General features: G+C 45.1%; 1 protein-coding gene across 5 annotated transcripts in view; it reads left to right on the top strand.

Annotated features, from left to right (window-relative positions):
* Nucleotides 1-21,582, top strand: part of UBR4 (ubiquitin protein ligase E3 component n-recognin 4) — a 132,809-nt gene that overhangs the window by 73,460 nt on the left and 37,767 nt on the right. For all 5 annotated transcript variants that reach the window (XM_035714056.2, XM_025446817.3, XM_025446816.3 and 2 more), the window contains 18 exons: nucleotides 4,404-4,500; nucleotides 5,151-5,258; nucleotides 5,714-5,830; nucleotides 6,764-6,973; nucleotides 9,246-9,395; nucleotides 11,025-11,252; nucleotides 11,969-12,047; nucleotides 12,536-12,781; nucleotides 13,569-13,737; nucleotides 14,193-14,337; nucleotides 14,902-14,987; nucleotides 15,680-15,767; nucleotides 16,022-16,215; nucleotides 18,170-18,409; nucleotides 18,766-18,904; nucleotides 19,647-19,772; nucleotides 19,853-19,981; nucleotides 21,054-21,397. In XM_035714056.2, coding sequence (XP_035569949.1) covers nucleotides 4,404-4,500; nucleotides 5,151-5,258; nucleotides 5,714-5,830; nucleotides 6,764-6,973; nucleotides 9,246-9,395; nucleotides 11,025-11,252; nucleotides 11,969-12,047; nucleotides 12,536-12,781; nucleotides 13,569-13,737; nucleotides 14,193-14,337; nucleotides 14,902-14,987; nucleotides 15,680-15,767; nucleotides 16,022-16,215; nucleotides 18,170-18,409; nucleotides 18,766-18,904; nucleotides 19,647-19,772; nucleotides 19,853-19,981; nucleotides 21,054-21,397 — 2,895 coding nt within the window. The remainder of the gene's footprint in view (nucleotides 1-4,403; nucleotides 4,501-5,150; nucleotides 5,259-5,713; nucleotides 5,831-6,763; nucleotides 6,974-9,245; nucleotides 9,396-11,024; nucleotides 11,253-11,968; nucleotides 12,048-12,535; nucleotides 12,782-13,568; nucleotides 13,738-14,192; nucleotides 14,338-14,901; nucleotides 14,988-15,679; nucleotides 15,768-16,021; nucleotides 16,216-18,169; nucleotides 18,410-18,765; nucleotides 18,905-19,646; nucleotides 19,773-19,852; nucleotides 19,982-21,053; nucleotides 21,398-21,582) is intronic.

Genomic DNA, 21,582 nt, shown 5'->3' on the forward strand with positions numbered 1-21,582 from the left:
GACCTTAGAAGACTTGGCCCCTTCGTACCAATTAAGCTGTTTTTGTGTATTTTAATTCTTTTTCAAAAAGGTTTTTGAAGCTTTCAATGGATTGTTTGTTAATGTTTCCTGTTGTTTATGTGGTCAATGTTCAGATTTACTCACACATTTCCCACTTTCTGTGCTCAGCATTGCTTGTATGTTCAGACTTTCTGTCTGGGATCATTTCTTCTTGAGGTGTGTCATTTAGATTTTCCTTTAGGGGAGGACCACTATTTATAAAATCATAGGTTTTCCTAGTCTGGAAATGTCTTCATTCAGCTAACATTTTGTGGACATATTTTCGATGGCTATATGGTTTTGTGCTGATAGTTTTTCTCCTCCCAAATTGAAAATGATATCCCCTGTTATTGCCAGTTAGAAGTCATCTACTATTACAACCATTGCTTCTTTGAAAATAGGATCCTTATTGCTGCTTATAAGATCTTTATTTTGTCATTGTTTTTAAGATATAGTTAGGGTAGAGTCCGTCCTTCCTTCCTTCCTTATTTATTTGAGAGAGAATACGAGTGGTGGTGGACAGAGGGAGAAGGAGAAGCAGACTCCCTGCTGAGCAGGGAGCCAGATGTGGGACTATAAATCTCAGGACCCCAAGATTATGACTTAAGTTTAAGCTAGCCAGGTACCCCAGGATGGATTTCTTTACATTTGTTCTGCTTAGTGGTCTTTGGGAATCTGGAATGTTTGGGTTAGTGTCTTTTATTGTAGGAAATTCTTACCTATTAATCTTCTCAGATACTGCTTCTGCCTCACTTTCTGTCATTTTTCTTCCTAAGGATTCTAGGTAGATGTTTTACCGTCATATTCTCTTTTCCATGTCTCATAATGTTTTTTTTTCTTTAAAAAAAATTCTCTGTGCTTAATTAGTTATAGCTTTTTAAGATCTATATGAGCATCAAAAAATATATAGGGGGCACCTGGGTGGCTCAGTTGCTTAAGTGTGCAACTCTTGGAAGCAAGAAGAAAAAAAGAGTTTCTGTGATAATTGGTATTATTTCATCTATAAACTCTTGTAAAAATTTGGCAGCAGAGTCATCTGAGTCTGGACTTTCTTTAAGGGAACATTTAAAATTACAGATTCATTCTTTAAATGGTACAGAATTATTTCTGCTTCTTCCTGTGTCAGTTTTGATATGTTGTGCTTTTTGAGGAATTTGTTCATTTTATTTAAGTTATCAACTTTATTGGCATAAAGTTGCTTATAACCATTTTTTAAAGATTTTTTTATTTTTATTTTATTTTTTTTAATTTTTTTTTTTATTTATTTATGATAGTCACAGAGAGAGAGGCAGAGACACAGGCAGAGGGAAAAGCAGGCTCCATGCACCGGGAGCCCGACGTGGGATTCGATCCCGTGTCTCCAGGATCACGCCCTGGGCCAAAGGCAGGCGCTAAACCGCTGTGCCACCCAGGGATCCCAAGATTTATTTATTTTAGAGAGCATGCATGCATGTGAAAGTTGGAGGAGAGGGCAGAGCGAGAGAAAAGATCTCAAGCAGACTCCATGCTGAGCACAGAGCACAATTCAGGGCTTGATCCCAGACCCTGAGATCATGACCTAAGCTAAATTCAGGAATCAGATGGTTATTCGATAGAGCCACCCAGGAGCCCCCATTACCTTTTTTTAAAAAAAAATCATCCTTTTAACGTCTTTAGGGTCTGTAGTGATACATCTATTTTTCATTTCTGATGGTAACTTACATGTTTGTTCTCTATTCAAAAGTCAGTTTTGCTTGGAGCTGCCAACTTTATAAGGAACTTTTAGGTGGCTCAGCGGTTTGGTGCCTGCCTTCGGCCTAGGGTGTGATCCTGGAATCCCAGGATCAAGTCCCACATCAGGCTCCCTGCATGACTGTCTGTCATGAATAAGTAAAATCTTTTTTTTTTTTAAATTTTTTAAATTTATTTATGTTAGTCACACACAGAGAGAGAGAGAGAGAGAGAGAGAGAGGCAGAGACATAGGCAGAGGGAGAAGCAGGCTCCATGCACCGGGAGCCCGACGTGGGACTCGATCCCGGGTCTCCAGGATCGCGCCCTGGGCCAAAGGCAGGCACCAAACCGCTGCGCCACCCAGGGATCCCGAATAAGTAAAATCTATAAAAAAAGAGAACCTTTAGCTTTGATTTTTTTGTGTGTGTTATGCCTGCTTTCTGTTTTATTTCTATTCTTAATATTCCTTTCTGTGCTTTCTAAGCTTTTATAGTACCTTATTTTGGGGGTTTAATTTTTTCTTTTTTTAGCTTAAGAAGATGGAAGCTTAGATTATTTTAAACCTTTCATTTTAAATGCATATTTGAAGCTAAATATTTCTCTCTGCACTTCCCTTTAAACTCTGCTTTGGCTGGGGCCCCACATATTTTGAGGTGTTGTATTTTTATTGCTGTTCAGTTCAGAATGTTTCTAAATTCTGTTGTAAGCTTCCATCTTTAGCCACTGGGATATTTAGAAGTATGTTGTTAAATTTCCAAACTTTTGAGGATTTTTAAATTATTTTTGTTACTAATTTATAGTTTAATTTAGTATGGTTGGGGAACATACTAAGTGATTTCAGTCCTTTCAAGTTTTTTGAGATTCAGCATTGCTTCTAAAATGATGTTCTTGGGATGCCTGGGTAGCTCAGTGGTTGAATGTCTGCCTTTGGCTCAGGTCGTGATCCTGGGGTCCCTGGATCAAGTCCCACAGTGGGCTCCCCATGGGGAGGGAGCCTGCTTCACCCTCTATGTGTGTCTCTGTCTCTCTCTGTGTTTCTCATGAACAAATAAATAAATCTTTAAGAAAAGAAAAAAGGATGTTCTTTTTTTTAGGAGGACCATTTTAGGTAACTTAACTATTAGTAATAGAAGTCTCTAAAGTGGTTTTAAGTTAACTTTTTTTCCCAGGGATAAGTTAATTGAACAATTATTGAATGACTTGTTTTAAATAATATAATTAACTTGTTTTTATTTGAAGTCACTAAAGAAAAGGAAATTGCAATTTTTGGTATAAGGTTAATTTTTTTGTCAGATTTTTTTTTTTTTTTTTTTTGGTCAGATTTTTTAAGAGTATTATCTAAGAGTTTAAAAAGCCAACAGTCTGGCAATGTCTTGGTCCAGGTCCACATTCTTTGCATTTTGTTGATTTTTTCTTTTATATATGTGTATTCACAAGTATATCCTGCCAATCTGAAGATTTTCATCCACCTCAATGCTTGCTATGTTTTATTCTGCAAGTATAAACTGACCTGCTAAATTTGAACTGCTACTATTCTATTACTTCTTTGTTATATCTTATACATTCCTGAGCTGTTCTTGTTTGTGGTACCCATACAGCTTGCTTTATTCTCCGGATGTGTGTGTGAGCTTTTATGTGTGACTGTATTCTGAGGGACTGTTATTAGCTCATTCCTTTGAGTTATTTTTGGAATCATGGTCTTTTATCATTCAAGTAAGACCCCATACTTTGATTCAAGCTTTTATTATTTTGAAAATATTTTGGATATCTCCTAAGATATGTTAATACATGAAAATCACTTTTTTATGCATGTGTAGGTATTGTGGTTTATTTTATACAGCCTGTAAAGTTAAATGAAGCAAAAACAAACTATGAGAGTGAAGCCATTGAGTAAATGAGCTCTTCATCTGTGTAAGATTGTGTGTTAGGTGAGATTGCCAACCAGATTGTTAGCAAGACCCTAATGAATTATCATTTTGGTCCTCTCTTGAATCAGTATGTTCACTAGAGATCCAGAAGCACACATTTAGTAGAAAAGCCCAGCTGTGTATCTTTAGATGAAGAAGGCTAGTTAGTGCCCAACTGAATACATGGGAGAAGTCATGGTCCAGTGTGGAAAGGGTGGTGTTGAAATTGAATTTTCTACTAAGAAAAAGGAAAGGTAGGTAGGCAAGTTGAGAGGGTGTAAAGCAGTGCTGGTCCTTCCGGGAAGCAGGAAAAAAGGAAGGGCTGGGTCACTGTGCAACGGGACGATGTAGGCTTTGTAGTTGGAAGGATCCCAAAAGATAATGCTTGGAGGCAGAATTGCACCATGTGTTGGAAAAAGCTATAGAGCGTACTACTGAAGGTTTGGTTTTGCTACTGAGAACAACTAGGGCTGATTGTTTGAAAAATATTTTTAACTTTTCCTGTATCAAGTTTTCAGGGCCATCAGTTGTATTTTGGAATAGTGTGCTCCTTTTAACAGAGTGAGATTTCTCCTTCTGTGTTGGTGGTATACCAAATAGGTATTTCTGAACGTGCTGGTAATGGTAGGATTATTCCTAAGCAGTAGACTCCTTGTTTACTTTAGTGGCAGGAGGAAAGAACTATATCCAGCTGGTTAGTGGTTGTGAACTAGCTCACATCTCATGTATTTTCCTTGGCCTTTTAGGCTGCACATGGTCCGTCTGATGCTGTTGGAGAGACTACTGCAAACCTTGCCCCAGTTACGAAATGTTGGAGGTGTCCGGGCCATCCCGTACATGCAGGTATCCCACAGTTCCCCTGGGTCTGTCACATTATGGTTGGACCATCCTTCAGCATGTTCACGTCTCTCCTTTAGAAGCTCTGTAAGGCTTTGTTTGGTGTTAGGTTATAGAGTAATTGAATGCAATTTTGAATTGTAAGTTCTAGCCCTTAACTCTCTAGGTGAAAAGGCCAAGGTTCAGAGAATTTAAAAAGATGTCTGCAGTCATCCAGCTAGTTATTGACAGAGTTGGGAGCAGATGTCCGCCCCAGAGATTCTTAGTGTGTAGTGAGACTTTATTAACACAGTGTTGGAATGTGGTCTGGTAGTATTCTCTTACTAGCTGCCTTCCTCTTAGGCAGAAAATTCTTTACTTTTGAGCATAACACACTGCCCTTGTCAAGCCACCTTGGTTGGTTATAATGTAGTTTAGTCAATTCGTTTTGCACACTCTTTGCAAAACATTTTTGTGATGCTACATATGGCATATACCAAAATTGGACTCTTTTTCTGACTCTGGACACTTAAACTTTGGATTTAGGACCTTTTCATGGATTACAGTTACTGTTGACAGGGCAGTCAGGAAGATTGGGATTTCTTCTGAACCCCCCTGCCTTTAGAGTTGTTTTTAGGGTCCTGGTGCTCATGTTACACCTCTCTCTTGACTTCCAGGTCATCCTGATGCTCACTACAGACCTGGATGGAGAAGATGAGAAAGACAAGGGGGCCCTGGACAACCTGCTCTCCCAGCTGATTGCTGAACTGGGCATGGACAAAAAGGTAAGACTGGTGAGTCCGGCCATGTGAGAGAGACTGATGTCTGTTCATGGTTTGTCATCCTTCTCTTAGAGGGACTTCATATCATTTCAGAGTAACCACCCACTAAGGGCTCCAGTTCTGTTGGTTCAACAAAAATGTTGGCAGTGCCTGTTTTGGCCTAGATTTCCTGTTAGATCTAGACGTAAATGAGGAACGGACCAAGTCCCTGCCTCTACAGACCTTTTGTAGCTCCCCAAGCTGAAAACAGTAAATTGGTTGTTTGTATCTTAATACAGCTTTTTAAGCGTGTTGGACTCTAGGTAATCCAGATGTATTCCATGGAGGCGTTGGCACCCATTTTGACTCTGATTTCATGTGAGGAACAGTTAGTGGTGATAGGCTGAAGGGAACCTTGTTAAGAGGATGCCTCAAGCTTAAAGTAAGCATGGGCTCCTGGGCTCTGTTCCTTTCTTCAGGACGTCTCCAGGAAGAATGAGCGCAGTGCCTTGAATGAAGTCCATCTGGTAGTAATGAGACTCCTGAGTGTCTTCATGTCCCGGACCAAATCCGGATCCAAGTCTTCTATATGTGAGGTACTATCACTTTGAGCACAGGGGTGTGGGGAAGGTAAGAGGCTTGTCTGGTTGGTGCTAGGGCTGAGGGGCAGAGGTGATAGTTAGAATATGCTGTTGTCACTCTAGAGGAAAAGGATTCTAAGCTGTCACCTCTTTAAGAGCAGAGCTGCCACCTTTTTCAGAATCTCTTCCAAGCCCTGATCTTTGCCAGGAGTTCCTCCAATGGAAGGGTTACAGGGTTTTTGGAAGTTCTATTATTGAAAGGTGGGGACTGTTCTGCAAGGCGCAGGGTGGCTAAGAGGATTCCCCTACTGTGTGTTGCTATAAGGTATGGTAATAAAGCAGAGAGAAAGCAGGGTGTGTGTGGTGGAAAGGAGATTAACACAAAGCAGAGAAGGTAGAAACGGAGACTGAACTGCATCCGATCTTAATGAGCTTATGAGCTGTGGGGTTTGCTGGGATTTGCAAGGCTCTCCTAATGGTTTTATTTACAGTGGCTTTTCTCCTGCTTTTTTATTCGTGTGATCACTTACCCCATCTCCTTTAGAAGCCAGTTTGCTGGGAGAGAGCCCCTATGGGGAGGGTGGGGTGCTGAAAGGTGCTTATAGTGGAAAGTTTTCCCTCTCTTTCTTGAAATGGGCTTCTTTTCTAATTGCCTAAGGGAAGAAGACAACCTGCCCCTCCCGGGAGAAGGGTTATCCAGTCCTTGTTCCCTTGGCCTCTAGCACGTGTGTGATGATGAGTAGAGCTGGGGACTGGTTTTGACCAGCTCTTACCATGCCTTTATTGGAGAGAGTTTGTGGGGAGTGTTTGAGTTAGTGGGGAGACTTCTAACTCAGGAGACAGACTCACTCCCCCCAACAGCCCACTCTGAGGCTGGCACCAGTTCTATCCCCCACCCTTGCCCAGTTCTCTTATAAGCCGGTCTGACCCCCTCCCTGTTGCCCCCAGTCATCTTCCCTCATCTCCAGCGCCACAGCAGCGGCCCTGCTGAGCTCTGGCGCCGTGGACTACTGCCTGCATGTGCTCAAATCCCTGCTAGAATACTGGAAGAGCCAGCAGAATGATGAGGAGCCGGTGGCTACTAGCCAGTTGCTGAAACCACACACAACTTCGTCCCCACCCGACATGAGCCCGTTCTTCCTCCGCCAGTATGTGAAGGTGAGGCCTTTCCCTGAACAGAGGACTGCTCCTGCCTTCCTCCAGAGCATTCTCTTCACTCTCCATGAGTACAGTGAAGGATTCAAGGACAAGGAGTTGCAAGAGGCAGACTGTGTGCCCTGGGGGACTTTGCTTTCAGGGCAGTTTAGTGGATGACCACTTCTTCCAACCTACTGGGGTTCAGAGTCCTATCACTTTGTAAAGTGGAACTGAATGAAATCAGACAGGCCTGTCCTTTGACATTAATAAGCTCATTAGAAAAAGGTGAGAGGGATCCCTGGGTGGCTCAGCAGTTTAGCACCTGCCTTTGGCCCGGGGCACGATCCTGGAGACCCGGGGTCGAGTCCCACGTCGGGCTCCCTGCATGGAGCCTGCTTCTCCCTCTGCCTCTGTCTCTGCCTCTCTCTCTGTCTCTCTGTCTCTCTATCATGAATAAATAAATAAAATCTTTAAAAAAAAAAAAAAAGGAAAGAAAAAGGTGAGAAGGCACAGGGTAATGTCAGAGGTGGATCGTGTCTGTGTGGGGGGTGAGGGGGGGACTCCCCCTGCTGGTGTCAGAGGCCCTTTAGTAGGGAGTTGGTTTAGAAGATGGGCTTTCTGGGATGCCTGGGTGGCTTAGCGGTTGAGCATCTGCCTATGGCTCAGGGAGTGACCCTGGATTCCCAGGATCATGTCCCACATCAGACTCCTTGCATGGAGCTTGCTTCTCCTCCCTCTCCCTGGTATCTTTGTCTCTTTTTCTGTGTCTCTCAGGAGTAAATAAATAGAATCTTAAAAAAAGGAAAAAAAAATAGAAGATGGGCTTTCTGATCAGGTGAGTTTGAGAACAGGCATTCCCACTTTCTAGCCATGAAGCTCAGACAAGTTATGTGTAGCTTTTGCATGCCTCAGGTTCATACCTGGAAAATGAGACTCCACATGGGGTCTCCTGTGTGGGGTTGTTGTGCTGTGACATAGTAAAGCCCAGTGCTAGGCGCCTGCCGGTCCGGTCTGGGTTAGTCATCACCGCCACTTCTGCACATTTGCATTTGGGGGTGGCTCGAGCTATGTTCCTCACTGCACACTCCCAACTGGTTTTACTAAGACAGGGTATATAACAGGTGTAAAATGTGAATCACATCATGTCCTTCTACTCTTTTAACCCTTTCTTGGTTTTCAGTGAATTTGGGGTCAAAAAGTTCTTTTGAGGACCCAGCCATCTACTTTCTCTAGCTGTGTTACTACAGCACCCCAGTAGCACGCAGCCCCCTATCCTGTGCTTTTCCCCAGATGTGGCATGTTGCCTTCTTGCTTTCTGTTCTCCTGAATTTCTCTCCCTCTGTATCACTTCTTCCCCTCTAAGCTAATTGCTAGTCCTTTAAGACCCAGCTCACACACTGGATCTTGGGAAAACCCTCCCCAAAATGCCCTTCCTACAAGTGGGGTCAAAATGGCTTTTCCCCAGGTCCCCAGAGAGCCCTGTGCACACATGTGGAAGCTTCCCCTTGTTTGCACCCCCAGTGCTTGGCAAAGACTTGAGTAACTGGCAATTCAATATATGAGACACATTGTGCCCCAAACTCTTGCAGGCTCTTTCCAGAACCATGCAGCCTGCAGGACAACTGCCACTTAAGTGATCCTAGCCACCCTGATTCATTTATTTATTTTTAAAAGACTTATTTATTTCAGAAAGAGAGAGAGAGAGCGTGTGCGGTGTAGGGTCATGCATGCAGGTGAGGGGAGGGGCACAGGAAGAGGGAGAGAGAATCTTCAAGGAGACTCCCCTCTGAGCACAGAGCCCGAGGCAGAGCTCCATCCCAGAACCCTGAGATCATGACCTGAGCCCAAACCAAGAATTGGTTGCTTAACCAACTGAGCCACCCAGGTCCCCCTTTTCTGGTTTATTTAATTGTCTCTTATCCTAGAAGGTTTTGGTTCTAGGGAATAGACCGTGCATCTCTCAGAGAAAGTCAGAAATCCTCCACCACCACTGTTTTCCCCATTTTTTCCCATTAGAAGTTTAATTTTCGTGTAAGCAGAGTATAATCAGTGCAAAGTCCACAGTGTGAAATTTTGGAACTTTGAGGACAAGTGAGATCTGTGTCCCCTGGAGCTCTGGGTCCTTGCTAGTTTTAAACCAAGCTGTCAGGCCGTGATGGCCCCAGCTTTGGAAGGTACTGTTTACCAGCTCCAATATAAGCTGTGCCTAATGAGCAGTAAACCAGCCCTTTTCCAAACTGTGGCTGTGGACAATTGTCCGTCGCAGGTTCTTACGCAGATGTTCTTCCCACAGGGTCATGCTGCTGATGTGTTTGAGGCCTACACTCAGCTTCTCACAGAGATGGTCCTGAGGCTTCCTTACCAAATCAAGAAGATTGCCGATACCAACTCTAGAATCCCGCCTCCTGTCTTTGATCATTCATGGTTTTACTTTCTCTCAGAGGTAAGTGAAGGCCCAGGCAGTGGGGAGGAAAGAACACATCAGTTGTGACAGCTTTTTTTTTTTTTTAAGATTTTATTTATTTATTCATGAGAACACACACACACAGATAGAGGTAGAGAGAGAGAGAGAAAGAGAGAGGGGCAGACTCCATGCAGGGAGCCTGACATGGGATTCGACCTTGGGTCTCCAGGATCACGCCCTGGGCTGAAGGTGGCACTAAACCGCTGAGCCACTGGGCTGCCCTGTGACCCTGTGACAGCCTTTTTTAAAAAAAAATTATTTATTTGAGAGCGAGCGCATGCATGTGCATGTCAGGGGGAGAGGCAGAAGGAGCCAGAGAGTCAGACTTCCCACTGAGCAGGGAGCCTGATGCAGAGCTCGATCCCAGGACCCAGGATCATGACCTGAGCCAAAGGCAGAAGTTTAACCGACTGAGCCACCTAGGCACCCTGGCTCTGACAGCCTTTATGGCCTCCTTCCGTCCTCACCGGCAGAAGTGTTTCCCCCAGTAGCACCCCTCACACTGTTTAGGTCTTTTCCCAGGTGTGCTGAATGGTGAAACCATGGAAGGTGGATGTCAAAACAAGCTATAGCTTTAGTTTCTGATTCTGTGTATATAACTTTTTTTGCCATGATGGTAAGGGATGGGTTTAATAATTTGGGACTCTGTCTGGAAACAGAAAATAGACTAAACTACAGAGATTTTAACACAGGGAACTGGTTGAACGGTCATTGAAGAACCAAAAAAAAAAAAAAAAAACCCCCCATAGTGAACACAGAAACAGTAACTGTAGGCAGCAGGCATCAGAAGCCCTGTGTCTGAAGTGGAGTCGGCCTGGTGGGCCTGAGGAGGGGTGCTGTAGCTGGTATCCCAGGAGCTCTGAGAGGACATGATGCAGTTGATTCTGGAAGTACGGGAAGATGCTGATGATTAGAACCAATTGTGGATGGTTTGTCCTTAAACACCAAAGAGCTGATGGAGGCTGCCAGAGCGAAGGGCTGCTACCAGGATAGCAGGCAGACAGGAAGGAGCTAATGGTTTTTCCTTGTACCCTCTCATGCCTGTTTTTGTTCCCTATTGGCAGGACTTGAGGGGGAGACAGCTGTCAGAGAAGCATAGTTAGTACACTTCTGGACTGGCTATTGCAGAGCAGCGTGTGATGGGTGGGGTTAGAGGCAGCTGAGGGATGCGAGCTTAAGATTAGCTGCCATCACAGCAAGCTTGAGATTAACTCTGGGAAGAATAGGCTATTAGCATACCCGCGGTGACCATTTCAGGTTATATGGATGGAACAACTCAACCTCTTCTCCACCTCTTTAACCTGAAAGATTCTGAGTATGTTTTCCTGACCATTTCACTCTGGGTATGCTGGAGCAGAGGCTAGCTTCCCTGTAGATTCCAGAACCTTCCCAGTAAGAGAGCAGGAATATTACTGTTTCTCCCTCTTTGACAGCTTTCTCATGCCCATGTCAGGAATACTGAAGTTCACTGGAGGCTAGCTTGGCCATGAGGAAATAGCTTGGTGTGTGTTTCTTACCACTTTTCACTAACAGTTCATGAAAGCCCAGGGAGCCACTGGTGGTACACTTCCTAAGCCCTTAATTCTTTGTGTTGCCTTTCTTCTCAAGTACCTGATGATCCAGCAAACTCCCTTTGTGCGTCGTCAAGTCCGCAAACTTCTGCTCTTCATCTGTGGGTCAAAGGAAAAGTATCGCCAGCTCCGGGATTTGCACACCCTGGACTCCCACGTGCGTGGGATCAAGAAGCTGCTGGAGGAACAAGGGATATTCCTCCGGGCAAGTGTGGTTACAGCCAGCTCAGGCTCTGCCTTGCAGTATGACACACTCATCAGCCTGGTATGAGGGGTGAGGGGTATGGTGGGATAGGGAGAGGGCTTGTGATGAGAGTCAGGTAGGCAATAGGATGGATTGGTGTAGGGCTTTTATGTACTCAGAGAACGTCAGCAGCCACAGTTGAGTTCAGGGTGGATCCATCACATGTATATTAAAGCATCACATGTATATTAAGTGTGGTTGGCTTCAAGATCTGAGATAACCCCCTCACCATCCCCACTCCACTTGGTAGTGGTTCCATCATGAGGAGGAGTAGCTTGGGCTTATTCCTGTGTCATTGGCTCATATGGATAGGATAGGATCAACCTGGAATTTGCAAATCTCTGATTTTTGTCCTTGAATACTAAAGAAATGATGTGCCTGAAGATGTTCGGATTTTGGGGATCGAACTGAATATATTGCATGGGAGCCTCTAGATGAGAATATCTTTGGTATCACGTATACTCTAAAACTCTTGTCCTTACAGTTGTTTTTTCAACAAGAGAAAAGTAAACTGGGAGGGTAGGAAGAAAAGAAAAAAAGGGAAACTGGATCATAGTTTCCCATCATGGCCTATCTTTCCTGCTGTGTTAATGAGTGGTGTGAAGGGTCCCTGAAAACAAAGGGTATTTGTGTGGTGGCTCACCGGGGCACAGGATCACCCTCAAGGGAGAGCATGTTTGGTATGGCACAGGCCAATTGGTGGGCTTACTCATTCTGGCAATTGGTTTCCCTTTCAGATGGAGCACCTGAAGGCTTGTGCAGAGATTGCTGCCCAGCGAACCGTCAACTGGCAGAAATTCTGCATCAAAGACGATTGTAAGCAGGGCAGCTCCTTTCAGTGCCTATTTGTTCATCCCTTTGAGAACTACTTATTGAAGCCTGCCCTGTGCCAAGCACTGAACTGGATGCCAGGGATAGGGCTGTGAACAAGACACATAGCTAGAACTCTGCCTAGCTAAGAAGACCAGTCAAAACTTGAGATTGATAAGGGTCAGATGCAAAATTGGGGGTACTAGGGGGGCACAGTAGGAGTAGCTGACCTCCAGTTTGTGGAGCTACAGCTAAAGAGGAGCCTGTGGAGTTAGAGAATCGTCTTATTGAAAGAAGTGGGGCTAGGTAGCTGTCAGGACATTTACTAGGTTATTTGTGCACAAGGTGTGAATTCTGGGCAGCATCTGGTAGAGAAGATTCAGAACGCCAGCTGGTGGGGTGGGGGCAGTCCCAGCATGTGCTGATGTGGCCCCTGCAGCACCTCTGTCCAGCACATTTGTCTCTGAGCTGAGACCCGTCTCCTCTGCCTGCAGCCGTCCTGTACTTCCTCCTCCAAGTCAGCTTCCTGGTGGATGAGGGGGTGTCCCCAGTACTGCTGCAGCTGCTCTCCTGTGCCCTGTGTGGCAGCAAAGTCCTTGCCGCGCTGGCAGCCTCGGCGGGCTCCTCGAGTGCCTCCTCTTCCACAGCCCCTGTGGCTGCCAGTTCTGGTCAGGCCACGACACAGTCCAAGTCGTCTACAAAGAAAAGCAAGAAAGAAGAAAAGGAAAAGGAGAAAGAGGGTAAACGTTACTCTCTTACCTTGGTGACCAGGGCAATGTGTTCTGATTTCTTGGAGCACATGGTTTATGGTCCTCCTTGGAAAGGGCTTTTATCCCTATTTACTAGGACCTGACAGCTCAGAGGCTGTCCAGTATCTAGTTTTGGTTCCATTGTCAATTACACCTTGATCATGTGGATTCCCATACCAAAGAAAGGTGAGAGTGCACTAAACATTTTTAGTAACCCAAGTTTTCCCATGAAGTAATACAGGACACCTGCCTTGTGGAGAGGTTGTGAGCCTCAAATGATGCTTGTAAACATGCCTGGTAAACTGTTAAATCTCTACACATGGAAGTGTTTTGGCTGATTTCTTACTATCAGGAAGGCAAAAGCCTTTCTGTTTTACTGTTTCTCATGGTCTGTGGAGTCCTGGGATGGGTGATTAAGGGTGGAGAGCAGTGCAGGCGGTTTACATTCTCCCAGTTAATTCTTCAGACAGCTGTTTCAGGGAGCAAACCCCTGAAAGGAGATTCCCCCCTCTAGGGTAGCTGTATGTGTGCTCAGGGCCAGGCCTGTGTCGGCACTTCGTCCTGTGCTTTTTTGGTAGCAGTATTATTGCTGGTCTCATATGGGGCTGGCCTTTTGTTCTCCAGTAAACAAGTTAAAGTTGTTTTCAAATTAAAATCATTTAGTTGAAACTCTTAGAAATGGACTGAACTGCCTCCGTCTCCATCTGGTAGTAACAGCTTTGAGACCCTAGAGCACATTTCCTGTTTTCCAGTCCTCAGTCCTCCCCTGATTTTGCAGGTGAGAGCTCAGGCAGCCAGGAGGACCAGCTGTGCACAGCTCTGGTGAACCAGCTGAACAAATTTGCAGATAAGGAGACCTTGGTTCAGTTCCTGCGTTGTTTCCTGTTAGAGTCCAATTCTTCTTCGGTGCGCTGGCAGGCCCACTGTCTGACCCTGCATATCTACAGGTAGGGTCCCAGGGTTCATTTTGGCAGTCTGCATGGGTCCAGGATCCCAGTGGACAATGTAGTTTTGTCTTGCTTTACATCACACATTCACAGTCCCAGTGTATTTATATCAGCCTGGGTCTTCTTGACTATTATAGATGTCTGCATCAAGTTATCTGCCTTTAAAGTGATGTTTTAAGTAAGAAATGATCATTTTTCCTGAGAGGGCTGTGTTTACAAGTTTGTAAAGCGACCAGGCTTCACTCTTTAGGCTACCTTCTGAAGATAGGAAAGATTGGAGCTATGCCTGTTAGGATCTACTGCCCAAAGAGTGCAGAAACAATTCAAACTTAACCCCTGGTTGTGGGGAGGTAGATATGTATATTTATAAAAATGGTACTTGGGCCTAGTTGATGAATAAAAAGAACCACAAGGTTTTCTGCTGATTGGTAATACGAACTATCCTTTATCTACAGAAACTCTAGTAAATCTCAACAGGAACTTCTGTTAGATCTGATGTGGTCCATATGGCCAGAACTCCCAGCCTATGGTCGTAAGGCTGCCCAGTTTGTGGACCTACTAGGATATTTCTCCTTGAAAACCCCACAAACGGAGAAGAAGGTAACAATTGACATATGGTCAGAGGGGCTGACTTGGCATATTTGACCTTTTTTTCTTTTGAGTTAAGAACATCATCAACCCGCATAGGGAGTGCATATGTGAAATCTTTTTAGGTGTATGGTAAGCACTGCCAACATACATACCACACAGATAACATATGTTAGCAAATAAGTACAGGCTCAATTTGCCTTAGCCAACAGGAGGTAATCAGGTGGGGAGGAAAATGCAACCCATTAAAGTTGCTTTAGGAAAGAAGGTGTACCCCAGGTTTTCCTGGCAGCCCTGATGACATCCCTAAAAGTGTCTCTGCAATTGGATAACCATTTCATGACTTCTCCTTGGGAATAGAAATTATTTTCATGTACAGGGTCTAGAGAGATGGCTGTCACTAAAGATTGTTGGACACTTGTAGGAGTTAGGCCCAGCCTTGTATGATTTTACGTGGGGGCTGAGAGGCCTGGTGCTTCTTGGACAGTATCAGCTAGACAGAAGACAGAAGTCTTTGCCAGTAAGACTTTCCCTTGGGCTTTAACTGTGGCCTTTTTTTATTGACTTCTGTTTCAGTTGAAGGAGTATTCACAGAAGGCTGTGGAAATTCTGCGGACCCAAAACCACATTCTTACCAACCATCCCAACTCCAATATTTACAAGTGAGCTTGTTCTGCTTTCTCCCTGTTTGAAGTCCCAGTTGCTATTTCCACATTGGTTGGCCTTTACATAAGAATCAATACATCTCTGCCTAGTTGGTTTTCGAATCCCTCCCATGTAGCTGAGGCCATGTGCCCATGGGGTACTCAAAATGTGACTGCTAAATTAAGTCTTGGTAAGCAGAAATTTGAGAATGTCTCAATTTCAAGTGTCTAAGTCTAAATCAGATAAGTTTACAGAAAATAGCTATATTAAAAAAAACTTTTGAAAGACTATTTGCTGGTTAAACAAGCTGTTATTTCTTTAGTTTTAATAGTGACTTTTTTTCCCTCTAAACTTCATTGAGGTATAATTTATATATCACAAAAATCACCTATTTTTAGTATACAATTCAGTGATTTTTTTTTAGTAAATCTAATTGTGACTCTTCTTGGAGTCAAATTTTAATGTCACTTTTTAGGATTCCTCTGACCTCAGAACAGCTCAGAAATAGGAACCATCTTGGTAAATTGGTTGAAATTCCCTTCCTGTGACGTCTAAGCCCTATTGGGAGTTCTCACTTCCCCTTATGTTCTTACTAGGGTGGGGCTCACTTCAGGGAATGTTGAGCAGTGGCTCATTCATGGCTTCTTCGTGAAGCTCAGTGCTTTCTAAGATGAAGATTTCCTTATGCTGAGACTGGTTTCTTCCTTAGCACCTTGTCTGGCTTAGTGGAATTTGATGGCTATTACCTGGAGAGCGATCCCTGCCTGGTGTGTAATAATCCAGAGGTGCCGTTCTGTGTAAGTGCCGTCTTCAACAGGGGCAGTCATGAGGCTTGCAGGGCTAGTGGGTTTCTTGTTACTGGAGCTTGAGTGTGGCCACATAGGTGTTTGGTCACTGGTGGTATGGCATGCTTACTTGCCACACTTAACCACCCTTAATAGAAACTTTATCCATGGATGAAGAGTGGGTTACAGTGATCAGTTTTGAAGAAGGCAGGATGAGCCAGTTACCTTGAACTGATACAATGTTTTGTGTGTACTCCTGTGTTTAGTATATCAAGCTGTCTTCCATTAAAGTGGACACGCGGTACACCACAACCCAGCAGGTTGTGAAGCTCATCGGCAGCCACACCATCAGCAAAGTGACAGTGAAAATTGGAGATCTGAAACGGACAAAGATGGTGCGGACCATCAACCTCTATTACAACAACCGGACTGTGCAGGCCATCGTAGAGTTAAAAAACAAGTAAGGGCTCCTCAGACTTGGGAAGGGGCAGCTTGTAAGGCTTTGCTGGCTCTGATTGCTAGAATCGGGTAAAGCAGCATATCCGTAGGGATTGGTAGGATCTTCTTACCCCCTTGCGTCATGACGCAGACAAAAGTGAAACACAGTTCCTAAGGGTGTTGACAAAGGTTCTTTTAAAATCATGTCCATGGGGATCCCTGGGTGGCGCAGCGGTTTGGCGCCTGCCTTTGGCCCAGGGCGCAATCCTGGAGACCCAGGATCGAATCCCACGTCGGGCTTCCGGTGCATGGAGCCTGCTTCTCCCTCTGCCTGTGTCTCTGCCTCTCTCTCTCTCTCTCTCTCTGTGTGACTATCATAAATAAATAAAAATTAAAAAAAAAAAAAAGAAGAGACATTCTCTTTAAAAAAAAAAAAAAAAAAAAAGAAAAATCATGTCCATGGATGGGGATCCCTGGGTGGCTCAGTGATTTAGCGTCTGCCTTCGGCCCAGGGCGTGATCCTGGAGTCCCAGGATCGAGTCTCACATCGGGTTCCCTGCATGGAGTCTGCTACTCCCTCTCCCTGTGTCTCTGCCTCTCTCTTTCTGGGTCTCTCATAAATAAATAAATAAAATCTATGTGTGTATGCATACATATGTGTATACATAGATAAATAATAATAAATTAAAAATAATAAAATCATGTCCAGTGGAGCCTTTGGGGTCTCAGGAAGCAATTCACAGCCTTCCTTGGGAGGGGAAGCTGAGTGAGGGAACTTCAGGCTCCTCCTACTCATGTTAATTAGGGCAGTTCTAGTTTTCTATAACATCTGTATTGGGAAGTAGTTGTCATTTTTTCAGTTAAGACACTGTTTTCTTGCTCATGGAGCAGGCAGTAAGTCTCAAGAAGCTCCTCTAGTACTCAGGCTGTCCTTCCATTTCCACATGTACCTTCCCTCTATATCTGCCCAAGTTGGATCTTTCTAGCTCACATCTTCCAGTGTCTGAGTGGGGGCATGTCGTTTGTGGGCCAAAGAAGGCATCAGCGTGGGTTATAGTGTTGACTCCCAGAAACCGATCTCTTGTTGAAATCTCAGGCACTGCTGTTGGGCAGAGGACGTGGGGAGGTGCTGCTTGAATAGTAAGACTTTTGGGGCTGTTGTGCACGGAATGGAAGTATTGGTATCACTCTGAGCGGCAGAGTAAAGCTAGAGTTTACCACATCATTGGACGGCTGCTAGGAGCACTGCCTGCAGGAAGTTTTCTTCCTTTGAGGAGTAGCTAACATTGGTGACCTGCAAGTAGAAGCTGCTCACTGGGATAACCCACCGCCTTTGGAGGAGGTGGATTTCATTTTGTGTCGTGTAGCATCGGTGCAGCAGCTGGAAGCTCAGACTCTGTAGTAAGACCGTGGGTTTACACCCCCCGCCCTCCTACCTGTCTCGACATGGGAGTTGTGCTGCCTTTGTTTCTTTAACTGTAAAATGGAGATAAGTCCACTCTTAGGGTGTTATTTTGAGGATTAGAACTAGTTTAGTGTATGTAATGTGCTGAGAACAGAGCCTAGCACATATTAAGTGCCCAATAAATATTACCTGTGATTAATGTGATTATTCTAAATAATTACATGCTTTTTTTTTTTTTTTTTTTTTGGTCTGTACTTGGCACATGGTACCTCTTGGGATTCAGGCTTCAGGGCAGCATACTTTTGGAGTAATGTCTTTTGTTATTTTTTTAGAATCTGAAAAAATGATTCTACAGAGCACCTTAAAGTGCTTATATTCTTTTCTATAGTGAATGTTTTAAAAATCAGGTTGGTATTATTTGCTGTATCTTCACTTCTTAAAGTGATGACTACCTTAGGAGAACACATGGGGACAGTCTTGCTCTTTGTCTCCTCAGACCTCTGTCACTGGAGGGGTATGAAAGTGGCTCCCCGGCCCTCTATCCCTCTAGCTGCCACTCTCTCTCTCCTAGGCCGGCTCGCTGGCATAAGGCCAAGAAAGTTCAGCTGACCCCTGGGCAGACAGAGGTGAAGATCGACCTGCCCTTGCCCATTGTGGCCTCCAACCTGATGATTGAGTTTGCGGACTTCTACGAAAACTATCAGGCCTCCACAGAGACCCTGCAGTGCCCCCGCTGCAGTGCCTCCGTCCCTGCCAACCCAGGGGTCTGTGGCAACTGTGGAGAGAATGTCTACCAGTGTCACAAATGCAGGTGAGGGGGAGAGTGTGTCGCCCCGGTTGGGGCCACGTATGTCCCTTGTATCCCCTACAAGAGTCTCGGTGTTTGCTGCCTTCATCATTATTGGAGGGTTATGGGTGTGTGGAGTTCAAGGCTAGAAGGTGGTGGAAGAAAGAGCGGTGCCTGCACCTGTCCCGTGGTAGCCTGGGGGTGGGGATCCCTCAGCTTAGTTCCAAGTCATCCTTTCTCATTACCTGGTTGTGTAAGCATCCTCACCTCTTGTCATCCTGACACAGTTCCAGAATATGCGTGTGGCACTCACAGTCCCTGCACACCACTCCAAACCTCTGCTGCCGCCCCTCCTTGACCGAAACATTTTGGTTCTTTAGGTCCATCAACTACGATGAAAAAGATCCCTTCCTCTGCAATGCCTGTGGTTTCTGTAAATACGCTCGCTTCGATTTTATGCTCTATGCCAAGCCTTGCTGTGCAGTGGATCCCATTGAGAATGAAGAAGACCGGAAGAAGGTGAGGCTGGGTCTGTCCTATACTCAAGGACAGTGGCTTTGCTCTGAGCTTTGGGCAGCAGGGCTATTGGAGGGCAGTGTGCTTTTCCTTTTCATCCAAGTCTTCCTTGACTCAGCACTCTCTTTAGGACCTGGCTTTCAGGCGGGTGCAGATAATGACATTGGAACATGTGATTTACATAGGACTTTGGAGCATGTTGGCAGTGAACTAGAATGTCTCAAGGGGCATGTAACTTTAGATTTGGAAAGGCAGGAAGAAGTCGGATGAGTGCCTTGCATTTATTCCAGAGATGTCTCGTATTACAGCTGTTGGCCTTCCAGCAGTGTCTGCTTATCCAGGGTCTGGTTCTCAGTCTGTGTGGTGTGGTGGGACTAGGGATTAGATGATAGTCAAAAGTGGGGAGCTTTTGGGATTGCTGCTAGAAGCAGCATGGGAAGCAAGAGAACATTTAGCTATGGAGTCAGAAGGACCAAAGTTCCAGTTCCTGCTGTGTCTTTTTAGTGCTATGTGACCTAATGAAAATGACTTCTCTCAGCATTGTGTATTTTTATGTATATTGTGTTAGATACATATTGTATGTTACTATAAATAATGTACCAACCCCAGGGATTATTGTGAGGAATAGAAGTGATGAATGTATGAAACGCAGAACCTGACCTGTAGGAAATGTTTCAGGAAACGGTTAGCAGTTGGGATCACTCAAGGAAAAGCCTTCACACACAGTTCTGTCTTCTCCTGCTAGGCTGTTTCCAACATTAATACACTTCTGGACAAAGCTGACCGAGTGTATCACCAGCTGATGGGACACCGGCCACAGCTGGAGAACCTGCTCTGCAAAGTGAACGAGGCAGCCCCTGAAAAGCCACAGGTAACCCCAAGCTAGAGGGGCATCTGGAGAGGGCTCTGGGTCTGAAGCAGGAGGCTGACAGCATACCTCTTGGGTTGCAGGATGACTCGGGGACAGCTGGGGGCATCAGTTCCACTTCAGCCAGCGTGAATCGGTACATCCTGCAGCTGGCTCAGGAGTACTGTGGAGATTGCAAGAACTCGTTTGATGAGCTTTCCAAAATCATCCAGGTAGAGGAACTGGAGCCGCTCTAGTGTTCTGTCAAGTGTTACCCCTCCTGTTTTCAGAGCAGGCCTGTTGCCCCGCTCCGGCAGTTCAAATCTTGGGTTTCCCTTGCTCAGTTGGCTGAAAAGGCAAGGTCTAGGTCGCTGAACCATTTAGCTTCTCTCCCACTATAGTTTCTGGTGCTTGGCAGAGACCTGAATTTGTTCCAGAAGACTGAGGATAACAGATGATTATAAATCTGTTTTCCAAAAAAAAAAAAAAATAAATAAATCTGTTTTCCTTGGCCCATTCACAACTCATCTTTCAGCAGAGGGGTGGCAAGTTTTAAAAAACTGGGTGTCAAGATTCTGTTCCCTCTTTTTTCTGATATGCCATATTTGTAGACTGGAGGGGCAGGGCACACCAATGCCAGTCAACCAAGGTGGGCTGTGAGGCCAATGGAATATTACTGACCTAATCTCCGTGGGATGGGAGGCTGGCCACAGACAAGCTGGTTCTTTGCCCCCTAGAATTGTCTTTGTTTCATGGGCCTACATCTCTGATCTTTGTGTTTGTTCTTTATGAGACAGCATTACATGGAAGTTAAGGACATGTGCTTCTGATCAGGGCTTGAGTTCTGATTCTGCCGTTTGTCTTGGGCACACCAACCTTCCTAAGCTTCAGCTTCCTGCTCTGTAAAACAAGGATGAAATATTTAATGGGTGGGGTCATCACAAAGATTAAATTAGATCATGCATGTATCTATTTATGTATAGATATATATATATCTATTTATGTATCTATTTATCTAGCTATCTTTTTACCTACTTATTTAGTTGACAGAGAAAGCACAGGCAGGGAGAGCAGCAGAGGGGGAGGGAGAAGCAAGCTCCACACGGAGCCAGGAGCCCAAGGTGGGGTCAATTCCAGGACCCTGAGATCATGACCTAAGCCAAAGGCAGACACTTAACCGACTAAGCCACCCAGGCACCCCTAAAGTGTTTTTTCAAACCAAACCTGATTTCTAGTTAACTTTCCCTTTCTCCTTCCTTTAATTGCTAATTTGTATCTCTTTTATCTTTTTTTTTTTTTTCTTAGAAAGTCTTTGCTTCACGAAAAGAGTTGTTGGAATATGACCTGCAACAGAGGGAAGCGGCCACCAAATCGTCCCGAACCTCCGTGCAGCCCACTTTCACTGCCAGCCAGTACCGCGCCTTATCTGTCCTGGGCTGTGGCCACACATCCTCCACCAAGTGCTACGGCTGCGCCTCGGCTGTCACAGAACATTGTATCACACTGCTCCGGGCCCTGGCCACCAATCCAGCCCTGAGGCACATCCTCGTCTCTCAGGGCCTCATCCGGGAGCTCTTTGATTACAATCTCCGTCGGGGCTCTGCAGGCATGCGGGAGGAGGTCCGCCAGCTCATGTGCCTGCTAACTCGGTCAGCGCCTGCCTTGGGATTGTGGACACAGTAACTCCTGCTGGCACAGAAATTGGTGGTAGCAGCCATGCTGGGAGCTTGGGGGTGCAAAGTGTGGTGTTTGTCACTGCCAGACGGGCTGGCTTACTTAGGAGGGCGGAAGTGCAGGAGATGGCCAGGGGTCTGGATGAGCAGACTCTGTGAGC

Source organism: Canis lupus, chromosome 2 (genome assembly GCF_003254725.2).
Source record: "Canis lupus dingo isolate Sandy chromosome 2, ASM325472v2, whole genome shotgun sequence".
NCBI classification, from domain to species: domain Eukaryota; kingdom Metazoa; phylum Chordata; class Mammalia; order Carnivora; family Canidae; genus Canis; species Canis lupus.